This window comes from Microcebus murinus, chromosome 5 (assembly GCF_040939455.1).
Source record: "Microcebus murinus isolate Inina chromosome 5, M.murinus_Inina_mat1.0, whole genome shotgun sequence".
NCBI classification, from domain to species: Eukaryota; Metazoa; Chordata; class Mammalia; order Primates; family Cheirogaleidae; genus Microcebus; species Microcebus murinus.
In genome coordinates, this window is record NC_134108.1 from 43097881 (window position 1) to 43121131 (window position 23251).

General features: G+C 35.2%; 1 protein-coding gene across 2 annotated transcripts in view; it reads right to left on the reverse strand.

Annotated features, from left to right (window-relative positions):
- Positions 1 to 23251, reverse strand: part of LOC105870545 (amine sulfotransferase-like) — a 50393-nt gene that overhangs the window by 24558 nt on the left and 2584 nt on the right. Inside the window, exon 1 of one of the 2 annotated variants that reach the window (XM_076002728.1) lies at positions 17531 to 17555. The exons of the other annotated variant lie outside the window; for it this stretch is intronic. Within the exon in view, the coding sequence (XP_075858843.1) occupies positions 17531 to 17544 (14 nt within the window). The 5' untranslated portion in view covers positions 17545 to 17555. Of the gene's footprint in view, positions 1 to 17530; positions 17556 to 23251 lie in introns of those variants that run through there. 2 annotated transcript variants of the gene reach the window in all.

The following is a 23251-nucleotide window of genomic DNA, read 5'->3' on the forward strand; positions in this document are numbered from 1 at the left end:
TAGCAGCTCCCTCCTAACAATAGATCAAGCAACCTCTGAAGTATACTCTTAGGCTTGCCGATACCTGTTGCTTATCTCACCCTATCTAAATAGGTAACAGGTCTCAAGGATCTCTTGGGAGTGGCATGACACTATCCAAAGACTGAGCTTCCTGTTTTCCACATTTAGGGGTTTAGAGCTCATTACATTGGTATTGGAATAACTTGATAATTGACACCCCCCCATGCAAACCACAAGCAACAAAGAGAGAGAGAGTAACCTCATAGCTCATCACAGTGCCTCCCATCTCATACTAGTAGTTGTTAGGGAAGTCACACACACAAGAGTGATATAACTCCTGGGAGTCTAAGCAAGGGATCCAATCTCACTAATCTCTATTAAGACGGTGAAGACAGCAAGTGAAAGATAACTCAACAGGCTCAAACTTCTCTAAGACATTATAGGACTAAAGCACATATCCCAAGATCTGCCAAGGATCATGCAATCCCAGAATTTAGCTTATAATCCTGTCCCTGCACCTTTGGTCCTTGATAAAGCACCCAGATGAGAAAGAACCAGTGAAAGATCAAGGAAACATGAAGGAGCAGAGAGAAAAGTCACCTCCAAAAGAAAATACTCAATCTCCATCAATTTACACCAACTTACATGTTATGATAAAACTAACAGAGGAAGAATTCCAAATATGGATTGTTAGAAAACTCAATGGAATTGAATATAAAATAAAATCCCAACATAGAGAAACCACAAGAACAATTCAGGAAGTGAATGAAAAATTCTCTAAAGCAATTGAAATTATTCAGAAAAAACAAACAAAAATTCTGGCAATAAAGGAAACAATCAAGGAACTCCATAATACAGTGGAAAGCATCAAGAACAGGATGGACCATGCAGAGCAAAGAATCTCAGAGCTTGAAGATTATGCCTATACGCTAAACAAATCAGAGGAATAACGGGAACACAGAAACAAGAGACAAGACCAAAGTTTACAAGAAGTGTGGGATTATGTAAAAAAGCCAAATCTCAGATTGATCAGGATTGTGGAAGGGGAAGAGGAATATTCACAAGGGCTGGAAAACATATTTCATGGAATAGTGGAGGAAAATATGCTGGGCCTGACTAGAAATTTTAATATCCAAATATAAGAAGCACACAGAACTCTTGGGAGACTCAACGTGAAAAGCCAATCACCTTGTAACATGGTTATTAGGCTGACCAAAGTAAATGTGAAAGAAACAATTCTCCGTGCAGCTGGATGAAAGCAGCAAATAACCTATAAAGGAAGGCCTATCGGACTAATAGAAGACTTCTCATCTGAAACCTTACAAGTCAGGAGGGATTGAGTGCCTGTCTTCTAAAACAGAATACTCTTCTAAAACAGAACAAAGCCCAACCTAGAATTCTTTATCTGGCAAAATTAAGTTTTGTCTATGAGAGAGACATAAAGTCCTTCTAAGACAAGCAATCACTGAAGGTATTTGCAAAGACCAGACAAGTCCTACAGGAAAGTTTCAGATCTGCTTCCACATCGAACAGGGCAATAAACACTCCTCAAAGTTAAATATTCAAAGAATTTAAGGCCAGAAAATTGAACTGCATGATGGCTCAAACACCAAGTCAAAGCAACAAGACTTCACCCAGCAATATAAATGGAAATTTTCCTCCAATTTCAATCCTCTCGATAAATGTAAATGGTTTAAGCTGTCCTCTAAAAAGGCATAGACTAGCAGAGTGGATAAAAATCCACAAGCCTAGTATCTACTGCTTACAGGAAACACATCTAACCCACAAAGATTCCTCCCAGCTGAAGGTCAACTGATGGAAAACTATCATCCAGGCAAATGGAAGTTAAAAGAAAGAAGGGGTAGCTATACTATTTGCAGGTAGCAAAAGCTTTAAAATAGCAAAAGTAAAAAGGGATAAATATGACCACTTTATAGTGGAAGATCCAACAAGAAGATTTAGCAATTCTTAATATTTATGCACCCAATGCAGGAACACCCAATTACATAAAGCCAACCCTGTATTATCTAAATAGCATGTTAAACAATACTGCCATAGTAGCAGGGGACTTCAACCCTCCACTGAATGAATGGGATAGATCCTCCAAACAGAAAATAAGCAAAGAAATATTGGGCTTAAACAAAGCTCTTGATCAAAAAGTTCTGACAGATCTATACAGAACATTCCACCCAAATAAAGTTGAATTTACATTCCTCTCAGCTGTCCATGGATCCTTCTCCAAAACTGATCACATACTAGTCCACAAATCAGAACTCAAAAAATTCAAAAAAATAGAAATTATACCATGTGTCTTCTCTGACCATAGTGGTATAAAACTAGAGTTCAATTCCTATAGAAACACTCAATACTTCACAAAGTCATGGAAACTAAACAATCTATTATTGAAGAATTATTGGGTCAAGGATCAAATTCAGAGGGAATTCAAGAGTTTTTTCAAACAAAATGATAACAAAGATACATGTTACTAAAACCTGTGTGATACAGCAAAATTATACCTGAGAGGAAAACTAATAGCAATAAATGCTCACATCCAAAAAACAGAAAGATTAGATACTGACAACCTAATGATTAAGCTCAAGGAATTGGAAAAAGAAGAACAAACAAATTTCATTCCTAGTAGAAGAAAATAAATAACTAAGATCAAAGCAGAACTAAATGAAATGGAGAACAAGAGAATTATACAGAAGATGAACAAAACCAGAAGCTGGTTGCTTGAAAAGATAAAAAAAAATTGATAGCACTCTTGCTAGACTGACAAGAACCCAAAGGGAAAGCACTCTAATAAACTCAATAAGAAATGAAAAAGGAGATGTCACAACAGACACCACAGAAATACAAAATGTTATGTTTACTATAAAAAACTATATGCCAAAAAACTAAATAACAAGGAAGAAATGGACAAATGCCTGGATTCATACAGAATTCCTGAATAGACCAATCTGAAGCTCAGAAATTGGAGCAGTAATTAACAACCTTCCCAAAAGGAAAAGTCCCAGACCAGATGGCTACACTTCAGAGTTTTACCAAACATACAAAGATGAACTCATACCTATACTACAGAAATTATTTCACAACATTGAGAAGGATGGTATCCTTCCTAACTCATTCTATGAAGCCAATATCACCTTGATACCAAAGCCAGGAAAGGATGCAACAACAACAAAAAAATTACAGCCAATATTCCCCATGAATATAGATGCAAAAATCCTCAATAAAATTTTAGCAAACAGAATTCAGCAGCATGTCAAAAAAATAATTCACCATGACCAGATAGGCTTTATTCCAGGGATGCAAGGCTGGTTCAACACACACGAGGCTATAAATGCAATCTGCCTCATAAATAAAAATAAGAACAAAGACCAAATGACTCTCTCAATAGATGCAGAAAAAGCTTTTGACAAAGTCCAACAGACCTTTATGACAAAAACTCTTAACAAAACAGGCATAAGCAGCTCATACCTTAAAATTGTCTAATCCATTTATGACAAACCCATGGCCAATGTCATACTCAATGGGGAAAAACTGAAACCATCCCCACTTCGATCTGGAACTAGACAAGGAAGTCCACTATCTCCTCTTCTATTCAACATAGTACTCAAAGTCTTATCTATAGCAATCAGACAAGAGAGAGATATTAAAGGCATCCAAGTGGGTGCAGATGAGATCAAACTCTTGCTCTTTGCCGATGATATGATATTATACCTAGAAAACCCCATGGATTCGTCCAAGAGACTCCTAGACTTGATAAATTAATTTGGTAAAGTCTCAGGTTACAAAATCAATATACACAAACCAGAGGCATTTATATATGCCAACAACTGTCAAGCTGAAAATCAAATAAAAAGCATAATACCTTTTACTATAGCCTCAAAGAAAAGTAAATATCTAGGAATATATTTAACAAAAGATATAAAAGACTTATACAAGGAGAACTACAAAACACTAAAAAGAGAAATTGTAGAAAATGGAAACAGATGGAAAAATCTACCTTGTTCATGGATTGGTAGAATCAATATGGTTAAAATGTCAGTATTACCTAAAGTGATCTACAGAATAAATGCAATCCCCATCAAAGTACCACTATCATTCTTTACGGACCTAGAAAAAAATAATTCTTCAATTTGTATAGAATCAGAAAGAAACCCATATAGCCAAAGCAATCTTAAGTAAAAAGAACAAACTGTGTGCATCAGTCTTCCTGACTTCAAGCTGTTGTATAAACCAATAATAATTAAATCACCCTGGTACTGGCACAAGAACAGAAGCATCAATATTTGGAATAGGACTGAGGTTCCAGAAATGAAACCATCTGCATACGATAACCTAATCTTTGATAAAGCAGACAAAAATATACATTTGGGGGCCAGGCGCAGTGGCTCACGCCTGTAATCCTAGCTCTCTGGGAGGCCGAGGCGGGCGGATTGCTCGAGGTCAGGAGTTCGAAACCAGCCTGAGCAAGAGCGAGACCCCGTCTCTACTATAAATAGAAAGAAATTAATTGGCCAACTAATATATATACAAAAAAATTAGCCGGGCATGGTGGCGAATGCCTGTAGTCCCAGCTACTTGGGAGGCTGAGGCAGGAGGATTGCTTGAGCCAGGAGTTTGAGGTTGCTGTGAGCTAGGCTGACGCCATGGCACTCACTCTAGCCTGGGCAACAAAGCGAGACTCTGTCTCAAAAAAAAAAAAAAAGAAAAGAAAAATATACATTTGGGGAAAGAATCTCTCTTCAATAAATGGGCCTGAGAAAACTGGATAGCTACATGCACAAGAATAAATCAGTATCCCTACCTCTCACCTCTCACAAAAATCCACTCAAGATAGATAACAGATTTACACCTAAGGTATGAAATCTTAAGAATCCTAGAAGAAGAGGTTGAGAAAACCCTCTCTGACATTGGCTTAGGCAAAGAATTCTTGAGGAAGACCCTCAAAGCAATCACTGCAACAACAAAAATAAAGAAATGGGACCCGATCAAATTAAAAAGCTTCTGCACAGCCAAGGAAATGATCAGTAGAGCAAATAGACAACCTACAGTATGGGATAAAATATTTGCTCTCTAGGTCAGATAACAATAATCTATCTGGAGCTCAAAAGAATTAACAAGGAAAAATCAAACAATCCCATCAAAAAATGGTCAATGTAAATGAACAGAAAATTTTCTAAAGAAGACAGAATAATGGACAACAAACATATTAAAAAATGCTCAACATTGCTAATCATTAGAGAAATGCAAATCAAAAGCACAATGAGATATCATCTAACCCCAGTGAGAATGGGCTGAAGGCTAAGCAGGACCCACACCTTTCACCTCTCACAAAAATCAACTCATGCTGGATAACAGACTTAAACCTAAGGTATTAAACTATTAGAATTCTAGAGGAAAATGTTGGAAACACTCTCCTAGACATCGGCCTAGGCAAAGAGTTTATGAAGAAGTTCCCAAAGGCAATCACAGCAGCAACAAAAATAAATAAATGGGACATGATCAGACTAAAAAGCTTCTACACAGCCAAAGAAACAGTCATGAAAGTAAACAGACAACCTACAGAATGGGAGAAAAATTTTGCATCCTACGCATCCGATAAGGGGCTGATAACTAGAATATACTTAGAACTCACAAAAATCAGCAAGAAAAAAATCAAATAACCCTATTAAAAAGTGGGCAAAGGACTTGAACAGAAACTTTTCTAAAGAAGACAGAAGAATGGCCAACAAACATATGAAAAAATGCTCAACATCTCTAAGCATCAGGGAAATGCAAAAGAAAACCACAATGAGATATCACTTAATTCCAGTGAGAATGGCCTTTATCAAAAAGTCTCCAAATAACAAATGCTGGCGTAGATGCGGAGAGAGAGGAACACTCCTACACTGCTGGTGGGACTGCAAACTAGTTCAACCTCTGTGGAAAGCAATATGGAGATACCTTAAAGCAATACAAGTGAATCTACCATTTGATCCAGCAATCTCATTACTGGGCATCTACCTAAAAGATCCAATGACACTCTACAAAAAAGACACCTGCACTCGAATGTTTATAGCAGCATAATTCACAATTGCAAGGCTGTGGAAACAGCCCAAGTGCCCATCAATCCAAGAATGGATTAATAAAATGTGGTATATGTATACCATGGAGTATTATTCAGCTCTAAGAAACAACGGTGATATAGCACATCTTATATTTTCCTCGTTAGATTGGAACCCATACTACTAAGTGAAGTATCCCAAGAATGGAAAAACAAGCACCACATATACGCACCAACAAACTGGTATTAACTGAGTAGCAGCTAAGTGGACACATAGGTACTACAGTAATAGGGTATTGGGCGGGTGGGGGGGGTGGGTATGTACATACATAATGAGTGAGATGTGCACCATCTGGGGGATGGTTATGCTGGAAACTCAGACTTGGGGGGGAGAAAGGCAATTTATTGAAACGTTAAAATCTGTACCCCCATAATATGCCGAAATAAAAAAAAAAGAAATCCCCAAATAGCAAATGCTGGTGAGGATGTGGAGAGACAGGAACATTCTTACACAGCTGGTGGGACTGCAAATTAGTGCAACCTTGTGGAAAAGAATTTGGAGATATCTCAAAGAGCTAAACATAGAAATACCATTAGACCCAGCAATAGCATTATTAGGCATCTACCCTAAAGAGCATAAGACATTCTATTATAAAGACATCTGCACCCGAATGATTATGGTGGCAAAATTCACTATTGCAAGGATGTGGAAACAACCCAAGTGCCCATCAATTCATGAGTGGATTATTAAAATTTGGTATATGTTTGCAATGGAATATTACTCAACTCTAAGAAATGACAATGAGCTAGCACAACTTATATTATCCTGGATTTAAGTGTAAGCCCATTATCCAAAGTGAGTTGACATAAGATCAGAAAAACGGGCTTCACATGTACTCGCCATCAAATTCATACTGACTGATTAACATTATGGTGCTCAAAGGGTGGGGGTGTTCTCCAGGGATTAGGGGGTTGGAGGGTAGACCCACATCCAAGGGATGTGGTGAGCATTGTGGAGGTATGTTATTGACCTTAACTGCTACTTCTTGTCTAGTTTAGTACGTCTTGAATAACATGTATGTCTTACCATCTGCTAAGATAATTTATGACTCTGTTGGACCTGCTGACTTAACACCAAGGACATTACTAGATTTGAAACACAGCATAGACCCATCCCCACATATGCACCTTCACCTCTATTTTGTAGACACAAAACTAAGCAAAGCTAGTTTGTATTTCTGGCCTTAGTAGTTTTGGATTTCATGGCTTCATCTTGCCCATTGTCACCATTCACTAAAAAGAAATTTTATGTGAATAAAGATGTCAATCACTTTTGTTGGAAAAATCTTTAATGCTAAGAAAATTGGGTTTTACTCTGACAGAAATTTGATCTTGTAACTATTTAGACTGCCTTTCTCTCATAGTGATTTCTAAATTTAAATAAGAAATACTAATTTCCTTAAGACCAAGTATGTTAATAGTTAGAAAGTAATAACTGCCTGTCACTAACTAAAATACATAACTTGAGAAAAGCAATTAAAAATTATTATTGTTAAACCTTTAAATTTTTTTATCAGCCTTATAGGGTGAAAGGTGAAAAGTGTATCAGTTTCCAGTGTTTCAGCACCACCTGTGACCTACAACTGATCAACTACTAAGCTGTGTTGGTCCAGATCTAAATAAAAAGGAATGGGACTGAATACTAGGGCACCCTCCTTGGTAAATTGTATGGAGATACCTCAGAGAACTAACAGTAGAACTACCATTCCATCCAGTAATCTCACTACTGGTATTTACTAAAAGGAGAAAAAGGCATGCTATAATAAAAGCATCTGCACTCAAATGTTTATAGTAGCAAAATTGACAATTACAAAGGTATGGCAACAACCCAAGTATCCATCAATACATGACTGAATTAATAAAACATGGTATATATATACCATGGTCTACTACTCAGCCATAAAATGATAAACTACCTTTTGCATGGTCCTCGATGGAGCCCATTCTTCTAAGTCAAGTATCACAAGAATTGAAAAACTAACACCAGATACACTCACCACTAAATTGGTACTAATCAAACAACACTATGTGAACATATCAAGGTAACATTCACTGGGGATTGAACTGGTGGGGGATGGGAGGAGGGGATGGGTAAATTCACACCTAATGGGTGTGGAGTGTATTGTCTAGGGATGTGCCTGCCTATAGCTTTGACACAGGAAGTGCAAAGGCAAGTTATGTGATCAAAGCGTTTATACCATTGTAATATTCTGAAATTTAAAAATGAATAAATAAAATAAAATAAATTTCCAAGGACATAAAATTCAAACTGAATAAATCATCTTTTGGCCTTCAAAAAACAAATCAGTGGATATATGAATGTGCACATTTTGCTCATGAAACAGATTCCATAGAATTACTTCTGGTGTTTCACTAAGTTAAACACATGAAAACAAAACAACAGAGCAGAAACAAAATTATCTCCAGGAAAAGAACAGAATTCAGAGAAACTGTATTATACAGAATGTTCAATTTTGAACAAAAACAATATAACATTCCAAGAAAGAAGAAGGTATGACATATATGTTCTTAGTTCCTTTCACATTGCTATAGAGAAATGTCTGACACTGGATAATTTGTTAATAAAACAGGTTACTTAGCTCATGATTAATTTCTTTCAGTTATTATTTTACACGGAAATGAATTAAACCTCCCAGTGAAAAAGCAAACATAGCAAAATGAATAAAAATTATGATGCCACTGTATTCTATCTACAGGTGACTCACTGTAAATCTAAAGACATCAATAGGGTTGAAAGTAAAAGAATGAAAAAAAGATATATGCAAATAGTAATCAAAAGAAAACTAGGGTGGGCATATTACTACCAGAGAAAATGTATTTTAAATAAAAAAAACCTGATCTATATGTAAACAAGGTAATTATGGACTTATAAAAGAGTGAATCCACCAAGAAGATATATCAATTATAAACTTATATGTACCAAATATCAGAGCTCAAAAATATATGACACCAAATTGACAGAATCAAAGGCAATAATAGAAAGCTCACAGAGTTGAAAACTTTAATACCACCCTTTCAAAAATGGATAGAGTTTGTAAAGAGAGGACTTGAAGAACAACATATATCAATTCAACCTAAAGGTCATACCCAGAACACTCCTGTCCAAATAAATCAAAATACTCTTACCTCTGTGCACACAGAACATTCTACAGGATAGATAACAAATTAGGCCTTAAAGCAATAAGTTTTCATTGAAATTTTTATCTAAATTTAAATCTAAATAAAATCTAAATCTAAATAAAATCTATTTAAATCTAAATAAAATTTCATTGAAATTTTATCTATGTCTCCATCTATTTATTTTATGTGAACATCTGTGCATAATTAATTTACACAGCTTGATGTTTTGGTGATGAATGCACACCTTTGAAACCATTATCACAATCTCCACCCTAAATCTATCTATATCTATAACTTCCCAAACTTTCTTCGATTCTCTATTTACAACTTTTCTATTTATTTTATGATAAAAACATTTTATAAAAGACCTAGACTCTTAGGAAATGCTTAAATATACTGTATACTATCAGTAAGTATAAAATACTGTATTGTATACAAATTTTTAATCATGTAATACAGTATTTTATTATACTATAATTTTAAGTACAGTATTATATTACACTATAATTTTAAGTACACCATACAGTATACAATGCATAAGATCTAGGTCTTAAAAAAATGTTAAGCTATATTACAGATAACATAACATAGGCACTGTTTTGTACACCAACTATCTAGGAATAATTTATATGATATAAGTAAAATCTTGTGCCCTTTAATGAATATATTCCTATGTCCTATTTCTGTCAGCCCCTGTCAACCACTATTTCATTCTTTGCATTTATCTGTTTGACTAGTTCAGATTCATCATAGAAGTCATGTAATGTAGTATTTATGTTTCCTTATCTGTCTTATTTAACTTAGCATAATGTTCTCCAGGTTAATCTATATCATCACATATAGAAGATTTTCTTATTTTATAAGGTAGAATAATAACACATTGTTAGTGTGCAGTACAAATTCTTTATTCATACATTTATAAACATTTAGGTTGCTTCTAACTCTTGGTTGTTGTGAAAAATGCTATGATGAATGTGAAACATCTCCTTGAGATACTGATTTTATTTCTCTGACTATATATTCAGAAGCAGGACTGCTGAAAGACATATTATTTGTATGGTAATTTTTTAAGATAGCTGAATAATGTTTCCCATAGGACCTGCACCAATTTAGATTTCCACCATCAGTGTACAAAAATTCCCTTTTCTCCATATCCTTACCAAGATTTGTCACTTTTAAAAATAATAATCATCCTAACAAAGGGGAGGTGATATTTCATTGTGGTTTGATTCACATTTCCCTGATGATTAGGGACATAGAGCACCTCTTCATATACAAGTGGATTTACCTTGGGGTTGTATTCTGTTCCATTTGTGTATATTCGTGTTTGTGGCAATACCATACTGTTTTGATTACTATAGCTATATTTTCAAATTGAGATGCATGCTGTCTCCAGCTTATCTTCTTCCTCAGAATTGCTTTTGGTAATCAAGATCTTTTAAAGATGGCTGAGTTTTGTTAAATATATCACTGGGGTTATGATAGGAATTGCATTGACTCTGTAGATCATTTTGGGTAATATGGATATTTTAACAAAATTAATTATTGCAAACTATGAACACTAAATAAAATTTCATTTATTTGTGTCTGTTATAATTTCTTTCAACAATGTTTATAGTTTTCAGAGGCCAAGTTTTTTACTCCCTTGATTAAGTTTATTCAGAAATATATTATTCTCTGTGATGCTATTGTAGATAAAGTTGCTTCTTTAATCTTTTCTTCAGATTTCTTGGTAGTGTGAAAAAACACAATTCATTTTTTATGTTCATTGCTTCTTCGTGTGTGTGTGTGTGTGTACGTCTGTGTGTTTATAAAGACTTTACAGTTACCCCACAAGATCATGTTATCTGCAAACTGATCATTTTACTTATTCCTTTCAGATTTGGTGACTTTTGTTTCTTTTTCTTACCTAATTGCTCTGGGTGTGACTGCAAATACTATAATAAATACAAGTGATGAGAGTGGGTACCCTTGTCTTGCTCTAGATCTTAGAGGAAGAGGTTTTAGTTTTTCACCTTTGAGTATGATGTTAGCTGAGGATTTTTCATATGTGGACCTCATTGTTTTGAGGTAGTTTCCTTCTATATCTAGTTTTTTAGAATTTTTATTTTGAAAGTGTGTTGAATTTCATCAAATGCTTTTTCTGAATCAATGGAGATGATCATATAATTTGTATCCTTCATTTCATTAATGTGAGGCATCACATTGATTATTTTGCATTTGTTCAATCTTCTAGGATCTCAGTCATAAATTTCACTTAATTACAGTGTATGATCCTTTTAATATGCTGTTGAATTTAGTTTGCTAATATTTTTTTCAGGATTTTTTATCCATATTCATTAAGCATATTGGCTTGCAATATCCTTTCTGTAGAGTCTTCAACTGTCTTTGAAATAAAAGTAATTTTTTTCAGTCTAAAAAGAAGTTGGAAGTATATACCCTATTCTATTTTGTCTGAAAAGTTTTTTTTTAAGTTTTGAGATGATTTTAATATCTGTTGGTTTCAACAGAATTCAGTTTGTAGGTTATCATTTAAAAAGTTTTTAAACAAACTTTACTAAGTGAGATTAAAATTAAAAAATAAACAATGGGGTGGAATTCAATAGTAGATAATGAAAGTTACACATGGAATATCTTTGTTAAACAACCTGGTCATTTTTTTCTCTGGTGTATGGGGCTTTTTGCCTTAGAGGTAAAGTTCAAATTCATTTTTGGCATGATGTGTGACCTGTGCCAACATTTTTCCTAAATGTTGGTAAAGGAGGATTGATGTAAATTTTTCTATAAATATTTGGTTGTACTCATTTGTGAAGCCATCTGGTCCTGGGCTTTCCTTTATTGGAAGACTTTGATTACTGATTCAATCTTATTATTTGTTACCACTGTATTCAGACTTTCTATTTGTTCATGAGTCAGTCTGGATAGTTATATGTTTCTAGGAATTTACCCATTTACTCTAGATTGTACAATTAATTGGCAGATAACTTTTCATAATAGTCCCTTATAAATGTTTCCCCTTTAGCATGTTGCAAAGTCTGATATTCATTTCTGATTTTATTTGTTTGAATCTTCTCTCCTTTTTGTGTAGCCTAGCTAACAGTGTGTCAATTTTGTTTATTTTTTCAAAGACCCAACCATTAAATTTATTGGTCTTTTTCTATTCTCCATTTTATTTATTCCTGCTCTATTCTTTATAATTTCCTCATTCTTCTAAATTTTTCTGAGTTTTTTTCTTATTTTGATAGTTTCTTGAGGTGTAAGGTTAGGTTGTTTATTTGAGACCTTTAATTTTGATGTATACATTTAACCCTATAAAATTATTCCTCCAGTTTATCAGTATTAATACTCCTATTCTCAGAATCATAAGTTTTTCTGTTTCGTGTTTTTGTTTTTGTCTGTCTCAAGATGGTATATCATTTCCATTTTGGTTTCTTCTTGGAACCATTAGTTTCTCAGGAGTGTGCTGTTTAATTTGCATGTATTTGTGAATTTTTCCCTTTTGCTCCTTTTACTGATTTTAGTTTCCACTGGGTTCAGAAAAAGATAACTGGCATTATTTCAGTCTTTTAAAATTTGAGACTTCTTTAATTATGTAGCATGGGATCTATCCTGGTGAATATTTCATGTATGTTTGACAAGAATGTGCCTTCTGCTCCCATTGTGTTGAATGTTCTGTGTATGTCTACTAGGTCCAGTAGGGCATAGAGGATTATAATGGTTCACACTCTTCCACTATAAACTTTTATATCTATAAGATCTGCAGTGATGTTCTCTCACATTTCTGATACGATAATGTGTCTCCTCTCTCTCTTGTTTTTTTTTTTTTCTTGTTTTGTTTATTTGTCTTATTTTTGTTTTTGTTAGCTTAGCTGGAGTTGTATTAATTTTACAGATTTTTTCAAAGAAACAGCTTTTAGTTTCATTGAATTTGTCTATTGATTCATTATTTTCAGTTTCATCAATTCTTCTCTACTAATTTAATGCTCTTTTTCTAGTTTCCTATTATGGAGGCTTAAATAATTTATGCAGCTTTTTTTTCTTTCCTTATATATGGTGTTAATGTCTCCCAAACACTGCTATACCTATATTCTACAAATATTTGGGAAGTTGTGTTTTCATTTTGTTCAAGATATGTTTTATATATATCTTATATCTTGAGATTTCTTTCATTGACTCATGTGTTATTTTAAGGTTTTAATCTTGTTTTAATCTCCAAATATTATGAGATTCAGATTCTCTTTATGGTATTAATTTTTAGTTTAATTCCTTTGTGATCTTAAAGTAGACATTGTGGGATTTCTTTTTTAAAAAAATATGTTAAGGTGTGTTGTATGGCCCAGAATATGCTCTATCATGCTGAATGGTCTATGTGATCTTGATAAAAATCTGTATTCTGCTATTGTTGTGTGAATTAGTTGATTGACATTCTTTATATCCAATTGATTGATGGTGCTGTTGAGTTCAATTATGTCCTTCCTGATTTTTGTCCATGCTTACTGAATCTGTTCATTTCTAATAAAGGATGTTGAAACGTCGAACCGTAACGATGGCGTTATCTAAACAGATAACTCTTTGCAACTGGCTATGGTTTAGTTTGTCCCAACCAAAGCTCTTGTAGAAATTTGATCTCCACGTGTAAGCGTTTGGAGGTAGGGCCAAAGTAGAGGTGTATTGGACTTAGATGTGGATCCCGCATTAATAGATTAATGTCCTCTTGAGGGGAGGAGGGAGAAGTGAGTTTTGCTCTTGCAAACTGGGATTAGTATCCCAGAGAGTGGGTTGTTTTAAAAAGTATGGAGGCTGAGCACAGTGTCTCACACCTGTAATCCTAGACCTTGAGGAGGCAGAGGCGGGCAAATCATTTGAGCACAGGAGTTCAAGACCAGCCTGAGCAAGAGTGAGAACTTTAAAAAAATAATAGAAAAATTAGCTGGACAACTAAAAAATATATGAAAAAAGTTAACCAAGCCTAGTAATATATGCCTGTAGTCCCAGCTACTTGGGAGACTGAGGCAGGCAGATTGTTTGAGTCCAGGAGTTTGTGGTTGCTGTAAGCTACACTGACGCCACAGCACCCTAGCCCTGGCAACAGGGTGAGACTGTGTCTCAAAAAAAAAAAAAAATCAGTATGGCTTGCTTAGTTTCTCTCTTTACCTTTTCCTTTCTCTCTCACCATGTGGTCTCTTGGTAAACACTGGCTTCTCCTCCACATTCTGCCTTCAGCTGAAGCAGCCTCAGATGATTACTAGATTGCATGTGTTCAATCTTGAACTTTTACACTACCAATATCATGAACAAAATTAACTTCTTTCTTTATAACCTACCCAGTCTCAGGTATTCTATTAGAGCAAGATGAAACAGCCAAAGATACAGCTCCATCAATATATGCCTCATGTATTTTGAGACTCTGTGGTTGGGTACATACATATTAAGGATGGTTATGATTTTTGGAGAACTAACCCCTTTCTTATTGTAATTCTTCTCTTAATCTGTGATAATGTGCCTAGCTCTGAAATTCAGTCCTACTGAAATTCATATATCTACTCCTACTTTCTTTGTATCAGTGTAAGCATGGTGTCTGTTTCTCAACCCGTTTACTTTTAATCTACCCATCTTTATATTTAAAATGAGTTTCTTGTAAACACCATATAATTGAATGTGCTTGTTTTTTATAATTATAACTGATACGGTAAATATAAAACTAAAAACATTTTCATTTATAGGAGGCTAAAACCCAAAACTATTTTAACTTTAGTTCAATATTCTTTGTCTACATTATTGAGTATTATCTTTTAAAAGAAAAAATCTATAAAATCTTATTAGAAATGGATATTAAAAATTGGTCTATGCACATTAATGAAATTGAATCAATAATTAAAGACCATCAAAACAAAAAGAAGGTAACCAGGCCCAGATGGGTTCACATGTGAATTCTACCAAACATTTAAGAAATAAATTATATCATTTCTCTACAACATTTTCCAGAAAATAAGAGCAGAAGGAATACTTTCCTAACTCATTTTACAAGGTTAGCATTAACTTAATACCACAACCAAAGACATTATAAGAAAAGCAAATAACAGATCAATATCTCTCCAAATATATGAATATAGATGCAATGATCCCAACCAAAACAATAGCAAATTAAATTTAAAAATATGTAAAAATAATCATATCTCATGATCAAGTGGGACTTATCTTAGGTTGCAAGGATAATGCAACTTCAAAAACCACATGATCATGTAGTAAATAAATGCAGAAAAAGCATTTGATAAAATTCAATAACCATTCACTATACATGTCAGTAAACCTGAAATAGAAGTTAACTTCTTCAACCTAATGAAGAATATCTGGAAAAAACCTACAGCTAATATCATATCATAGTATGAGAGATTGAAAAAGTCAGACCTTTTCCACTATGATCAAGAATAACTCGAGGATTTCTGCTTTCACTACTTCTTTTTAACCTTATACTGGAATCCTACTTAATGAAATAAAACAATGAAAAGAAGAGAAAGAGTATACAGATACAGAAAGTAGGAAAAACCCAGCCTTTATTACATAAAACATAATTATTTGTGTGGAATAGCTGAAAGAATCAACAACAAAATTACTCCTAGAGTAAATGATTATAGCAGGTTGCAGGATAAAAGGTTAATATATGAAAGTTAATTGCTTTTATATATATCAGCAACAAACAAGCATAATTTGAAATTAAAAATACAGCACCATTTACATAAGCACACAGTAAAATAACATACTTGGGTATAAATCTGACAAAACACGTACAAAATCTATATGACGAAATACAAAGTTCCGATAGAAGGAAACCAAAGAAAAATCAAATAAATGAAGAGATATTCCATGTTTATGGATAGAAAGACTCGATATTGTCAAGATATCAGTTCTTTCTAAGTCAATTTCTTAAGGCAGTCTCAATCAAAATTATAGCATGTTATTTTCTGAATAACAACAGACTAAAGTTTATATGGTGTGGAGAAAGACTCAGAATAGCCAACACATCACTGAAGATAAGGACAATATTACAGGATTAACATGACCCAACTGTAAGATTTACAAAAATTTACAATCTACAAGAAAGTTTATTATTTATGAAAAAATAAGGAAAATAGATAAATTGAACAGAATAGAGAGCTGAGAAATAGATCCACATAAATACGGTCAACTGATATTTGACAAAGGCAATTAATGGAGCCCAGATCATCTTTACAATAAATGATGCTGAATCAACAGGACATCAACATAGAAAAAAAAAAAAACAAAGGAAAGAAGTAAAATGAAAAATTAATCTAAAAACATATCATACACCTTGCATAAAATTTAACTCAAAATGGATCTTAGACCTCAACCAAACAAACAAACAAGCAAACAAAACAAAAAACTACTAGAAAATTCTTAGAATATAATAGAAAAAAATTTGGATGGTTTTGGGTTGGCAATGATGTTTTAGATAAAACAGCTAAGCCACATCTCTAAATAAATACTTGATAAGCTGGGCTTTATTAAAATTAAAAATTTCTGCTCTGAGAAAGACACTATCAAGAGAAGGAAAGGACAAATCAAAGACTAAGAGAATATATTTATAAAGATATATCTGACAAAGGACTGTCATCAAAATTATACAAACAACTCTTAAAACAACAATAAAAAAACAAACACCCAATTTAAAACTGGGCTAATGAGCTTAACAGACACCACACCTAAGAATATACAGAGATGGCAAATAAACATACAAAAATGTACACCACATCATAGGTCATCAGAAAACGCCAGTTAAAAAATATTAATATATCCCTATTCTCTTATTATAATGACCAAAATCCACACTATTGACAATGAAATACTGGCAAGAATGTGATCCACTGTGTGGATTCTCATTCATTGCTGGTGAGAATGAAAAATGGTACAGCCTCTTTGGAAGGTGGTTTCACAGTTTCTTACAAACCTATAGACACTCTTACCATATGATCCAGCAGTCCTGCTTCTTGGTATTTATACAAAGAAGTTGAAAACTGCTGTCCTCAAAAAACCTGCATATGGAGGTTCATAACAGTTTTATTCATAATTGCCAATGTGGAAGCAACCAAGGTTTTCTTCATGAGGTAAGTGGATATACTGTGGTACATGCAGGCAATGGAATATTATTTAGCATTAAAAAGAAATGAGTATCAAGCTATGAAAAATCATGGAGAAAATGTAATGTATACTACTAAGTGAAAGAGGCCAAACTACAAATGCTGCACATTGTGTACTTACCAAATATATGACATTCTGGAAAGGCAAAACTGTGGAGACAGTAAAAAGATTAGTGGCTGCCAGGTATTATGGGGGATTGAGGAATGAACAGTCAGAGTAAGAAAATGTTTAGGGCAATAAAACTACTCTGCATGATAATATAACAGTGGATACATAATACTACACATTTGTCTGAAACCATAGAACACCAAGAGTATAGCTAGCGTAGACTGGGAATTTTGTGTAATATTCAGTGTTCATGTGGATCCATCAATTGTAACACATGGACAATTTCAGGGGGGATGTTGATAATGGGGAGGCTATCTATGTGTAGGGGTAGAAAACATATAGGAATTCTCTGTATCTTCTGCTCAATTTTGCTGTGAACCTAGAACTGTTCTAAAATCTAAAGTCTATTTTTAAAAACAAAGAATTCTTATTAATTTACAAGAAAAATAATTCTGAAATTTTGGCATAAAGCCATTCTATACAAACCTTATAAATAATCTGTTTTCAAGTTCTCTGCCCTGATGTCTCACCTGAGTGACTCTTGGCTCCATTTCAACTCATATGCCTACCACTCTACCAGCATGTCTCGCCTTCCAAATTTCAGGAATGTTACAGCTACTAACAAAACCTATCTTTGGTGAGGCAGATCCCAAGATAGTATAAACAGCCTTTTATGTTTAATTATAATACATGCCCCAATACCTATATTATAACATAATTTGGCTGCATGTATATTTTCATGAAATGAATATAAATGATGAAGATGACTTATATTATTAATGATAGATAAATAGAGATAGAAATCCTTAAAATGCATATATTAATATCAATTCTTTATATATTCTAATAATAGTCTGCCTTACCCCATGCCCTCGGCCACTCAAATTTCCTAGCGCTTAATATAGGAAGAGATCACCTCGGCCTAATCTTTTCTGCCAAAGGAATATTCTGTCTAATATCCAGCTTTACATAATTATTAGCACATAGCACAAACTGTACGATAACAATAACCTTGGTTTAATCTCCTTTATTGAAATACCAAAAAAAGAAAAACCATATATTTACTAACTTACTTGTTCTCCCTTCTACCCCAATAACATACCTTAGGCAATCAGGTAAGTGCAAGATGGGAGGTCAAATTCCCTACCAGTGGGATGAGACACAGCCCTAGCTCTGCATTAGAGATAAAAAGGTGAAAATTTTCCCTGTAGCATGCTTCTGGCTGGCTGGTTTGGCTGCTGCTAGGGGTCCTTCTGATCAGAAGTAAAGATTTTGCTTTGCCAAGATAATTTGCAGTGTCTGACTGTTTTCTTAATATCAGCACAGGATACTTCCAACAAATTGGGGGCTCCTCTGGGATCACCCATTCCCTTTGGAAGGACTACTTGATCCCTGATCCAGGGGGAGAGGTGTCCTGCTACCTCAATTTGGCAGCACTTGAGATCCAGATGACCGAGACTCCCCAAAGTGGTGAATGAACCCGGGCTCTCCACAATGCAGGGAAAAAGGCCTGAGCAGGAACCACAGCAAGCAGGTAACTCTTTGGACAGACCCAGGTAAGAAAAGTCATGGGGGCAATGAAGTATTTCCTCTGTGATCAAGACATTCCAGAAGGGGTGTGTGTGTGTGTGTGTATGACTGAGACGTGCCTTGGGCATGAAGCGATTGTGAAGTCCTGACCCACAGTTCTGTGGCTGCCTCATGTGACTGAAGGCAGTATCTAGTCTTGAACTAGATCTTAGTCAGGGGTTATATCGACACCCAAATGTTAAGAGGAGCCTAAATTCCCATGAAGGAAACAGCCAGAGATGGATGAAGTAGAAGCTGAGAGTATAAGAAACTTCCGGGGGTGGAGGGAGTTGAACCTCTAGACTAGGACACACATACACCCAGGAAAGTAGGATGGGAAATAACACAAGTAAGAAAATCTCTAGAGAAAACAGAGGAAAAGATAAAATTCCTGATAACCTGCTAAGACTAATAGATGGTAAAATATTGTTGTTTCATTTGGACTCAAGAACCCATTCTTAAACTCCCTTTCTCTTGGCCCAAATTTGGTTGCCATGAAGACTGGGTTTGTTTGCCAACTTTTAATTGAATGTGTTAATAGCAAAAGTCCTGCTCTCAGGAAGAAATTGATTATGCCCTGTGGTAGAGAAGAGACTCTGTTGTTTTGTTCGGCTTAAAGGGAGAGACAATGAAGAAACAGGAAAAGAGGAAAAAGAGAATACCTCTCCCCCTGGGGGTCCCCTCTCCCCTCTACTTTCCCCTTCGAACCATGAAAATCCATGTGCTGAAGATTCTCAAAATGTCAGGCCTTTATCTGACCTCCTAGAGGGAGGAGCCAAAGAAATGAGGACAGAATAGATGGATCCAGAACTACTCGCTGGGGCCTCAGATTCCACAAGTGGAAGTTTAAACTGGCCTTCAAGGTCTTTCATAGCAAGGATGGGGCGAGGCAAGAGGAAAAAGACAGAATGGGACTGATAGCAGCCCTGAGAGCAAACAAAAGCTTTTCAAATAGAGTCTGCCTCTACAAAACAGTTTTCCAGAGACAGAGATACCCTGAAAGCTAAGGAAAGAAGACACCAGGAGCATGTCCTGCTCTGGGAAGTATAGCTTGCTTCCTCTACAATCAACTGGGTACCTGGAGAAAAATGCCCCAGGGAACAAAGCTCCCTTCCAAAACTGACATTGCTCCCCTGAGCATCCTCCATGCCCACAGATCCACTGGGACTGCTTCAGTATAATGGACAGTCCCACTTTGGAACAAGTTCAACGTGGTCACAGTGGGATGGCCAAGCCTTAGGTAACTCTCTTTCTGTCACGGTAAGCATATTGCCTTTAGTAAACACTGGCATCACTTACTCTACTCTCCCTAAATTTTCATGACCTCTATTTCCTTCTCCTATCTCCATCATCAGAGTGAAAGGTAAAATACAAACCCCTTATGTATTCCACAGCCTCTCTGCCCATTGGGAGATAAAGTCTTTGCCCATCCCTTTTTGTGCTTACCTTAGACTGGAAAAAGATATTATGGTTCAGTTTGGTACCTAACCCCTTTAACACCACAGACTTCCTTTCTGGGGCTCATGGAAAAAATTAATTGAGAATTTACATACAACCTTCTTTTCCCCTTTATCTAGACCTAGAGTCCTAAGTCTATTATTTTAGCAAGAAAGTAAAAAACAAGATAGAAGGAACCAGTGAGTAGGAGAGAGAGAGATGTAATGAAAGTTAAAGATATGAAAATGTGTTCTTGATAAGGAAAGTTGAAAGAAAGAGAATAATTTTTGTACAGAAAGGAAACTTGTATGAAAATTTTTGTCCTAACAAATAACTGGTGGCTTAAGAAAGAAAATCTAAGAAAAAACAGAAATTCCAGGCATGTCGAGGATAGTCTGCGCAAGTTGAGATAAGGTTTGTGGAGGAGAATTTACAAAAGGATTTTATATGTGATAAAGCTGGCTATAATGAATGATAAATCTCTGGTTAAAGCAACAAAGTTTTCTGTTCTCAGTTTATAAGATTTATGTATAAAACTTTTAGAATTTCTGTTCTTGTATATCTGTTTAAACAAATGTACAAAATACATTAAAATTTCAAAATTCAATCAATCTGCCACTATAGAGTTAAAATGTAGAGTTTGTTAAGCTTTCTATGTATCGTTTGCCTACTAAAGCTACATTTGATAAGTTACTGGCATTGCAATAAAACTCACTGAACTATGTTATAATAAATTCAAGAGCAACTGGGAACAGCCAGTTACTCATTTAAAACTGAAGGAAAATAAACAAAAAGTAGGTAAAAAGAACCTTTACAGTTTTGTGATTCCTGTCCTGCCTCTACTCTCACTTTTAAAACCCTCTGAATTCAAACTCCTCCCCCTTTGTGACACAAATAAATTCTCAGCTCAGGTAGAGACATCTCAACCTCCAAGTCAATCAGGAAACAACTACAAAGAGGATACTCCCACATTTATTCCCCAGATTTTAAATTCATTAAATATAATTTTTTTTTTTACCAAAGAGAGGGGGAAATGAAAGGTAATCTTACAATAACCTATCTAACAGAGGAAAATAAACTATCAAATAGAAAGTAAGAGGAATAACGCACACAACACTATACCTTCATTTTTCCCTGATGACCAATCTAAGGTAACTGTTATAAAAGTCAAGGATTTAAGGGAAACAGTTTCAATAGAAACTGGATATATAAATGAAAGTGCGTGGTTAAAATCAATCAAATATTCTGTCTGAACCCTACATAAGTGCAATTGTTATTCCTGTGTGAGAGGAAGACGGGAGACCCAAATAGTTTCCTTTCCACTCGGATGGTCTGTAGATCCTATGAGCATGCACTGTATGGTAGCTCTCTTCCAAGAGACCACGGCATGAGGAAATAAATTATGCAAAACCCCATGATTACTTTTCCATGACATGAGAGGTCTTGCAGCTCAGCCTCCAAGGACCATAAGGTCACCAGTCTCTGACATCAACTTACCTTCTGTCTCTCTAGGTAGGAGGAGGGGGCGGTGGCTCTTAGAAACACGATAGGGTGCCATGAAAGCCTGGCCTTCAAGAAGCTACAGGATCAGTCTATGCTCTCCACATCCTGAGGAGACCTCTGGTGGTAATGAAAGAAGAAAAATTTCACGTCCTACTAAAAAGCTACAGTGGCACCTGCGCATTTGTGCAATTGGATGTCTCTTTTACCATGGTGTCCCATCAGCGCCCAATTCAGGAAAGAGAACATCAGACAAAAAAGAGAAATAGATAGTCCAAGAGGATCTTTGGATTCACATATTTTTATTAATGCTATTAGAGTCCCCCAGGAGTTACTAAATGAATACAAAAATAGAAACCAAATAGGAGCTAGATTTGAATCTTTATTCTTCTGGTGTTCCACTGTGAATAAATGCAGACTGAATCAACTGTATAGATTACAATCAACAAAGATTTGTAAATTATACCAGGGATGCCATCAAAGATATAGCTAAACAACTAGGCCCACCAGTAAAATGACCCAGGAAAATAGAATGGCTTTAGATAGGATATTAACAGAAAATGTGCAGTGGGTGTGACATGACTGGAGGCCAGTGCTGCACTTATAGCCCCAACAACACAGCTCTGGATGGCACAATCACCAAAGCTCTGCAAGCACTTAGTACCTTCTCTAACAAGCTAGCTGAAAGCTCCAGGATAGATGACCCTTTCACTTGCCTCATGGAGCAGTGGTGAGAAATTCTACCTTGCTCATAAATTGGCAGAATCAACATTGTTAAAATGTCCATACTACCCCAAGTGCACTACAAAATTAATGTAGTCCCTATCAAAGGACCATCATCATTCTTCAAAGATCTAGAGAAACTAATTCTATGCTTTGTATGGAACCAGAGAAAACTTCATGTAGCCAAAGCAATCTTAAGCAAAATGAACAAACTGGGAGGTATCAGTCTACCAGACTTTAAGCTGTACTACAAGGCTATAGTAACTAAGATAGCATATTACTGGCACAAGAACAGAAATATAGACCTTTGCAAAAAGCATGAGAATCCAGAAATGAAATCATCTGCATATTTTCATCTAACCTTTGACAAAGCAGAGAAAAATATACAATGAGGAAAAGAATCTCTTTTCAGTAAATGTGCTGGAAAAACTAGATAACTACATGCAGAAGATTGAAGCTGGATCCCCACCTCTCACCTCTTACAAAAATCAATTCATGACAGAT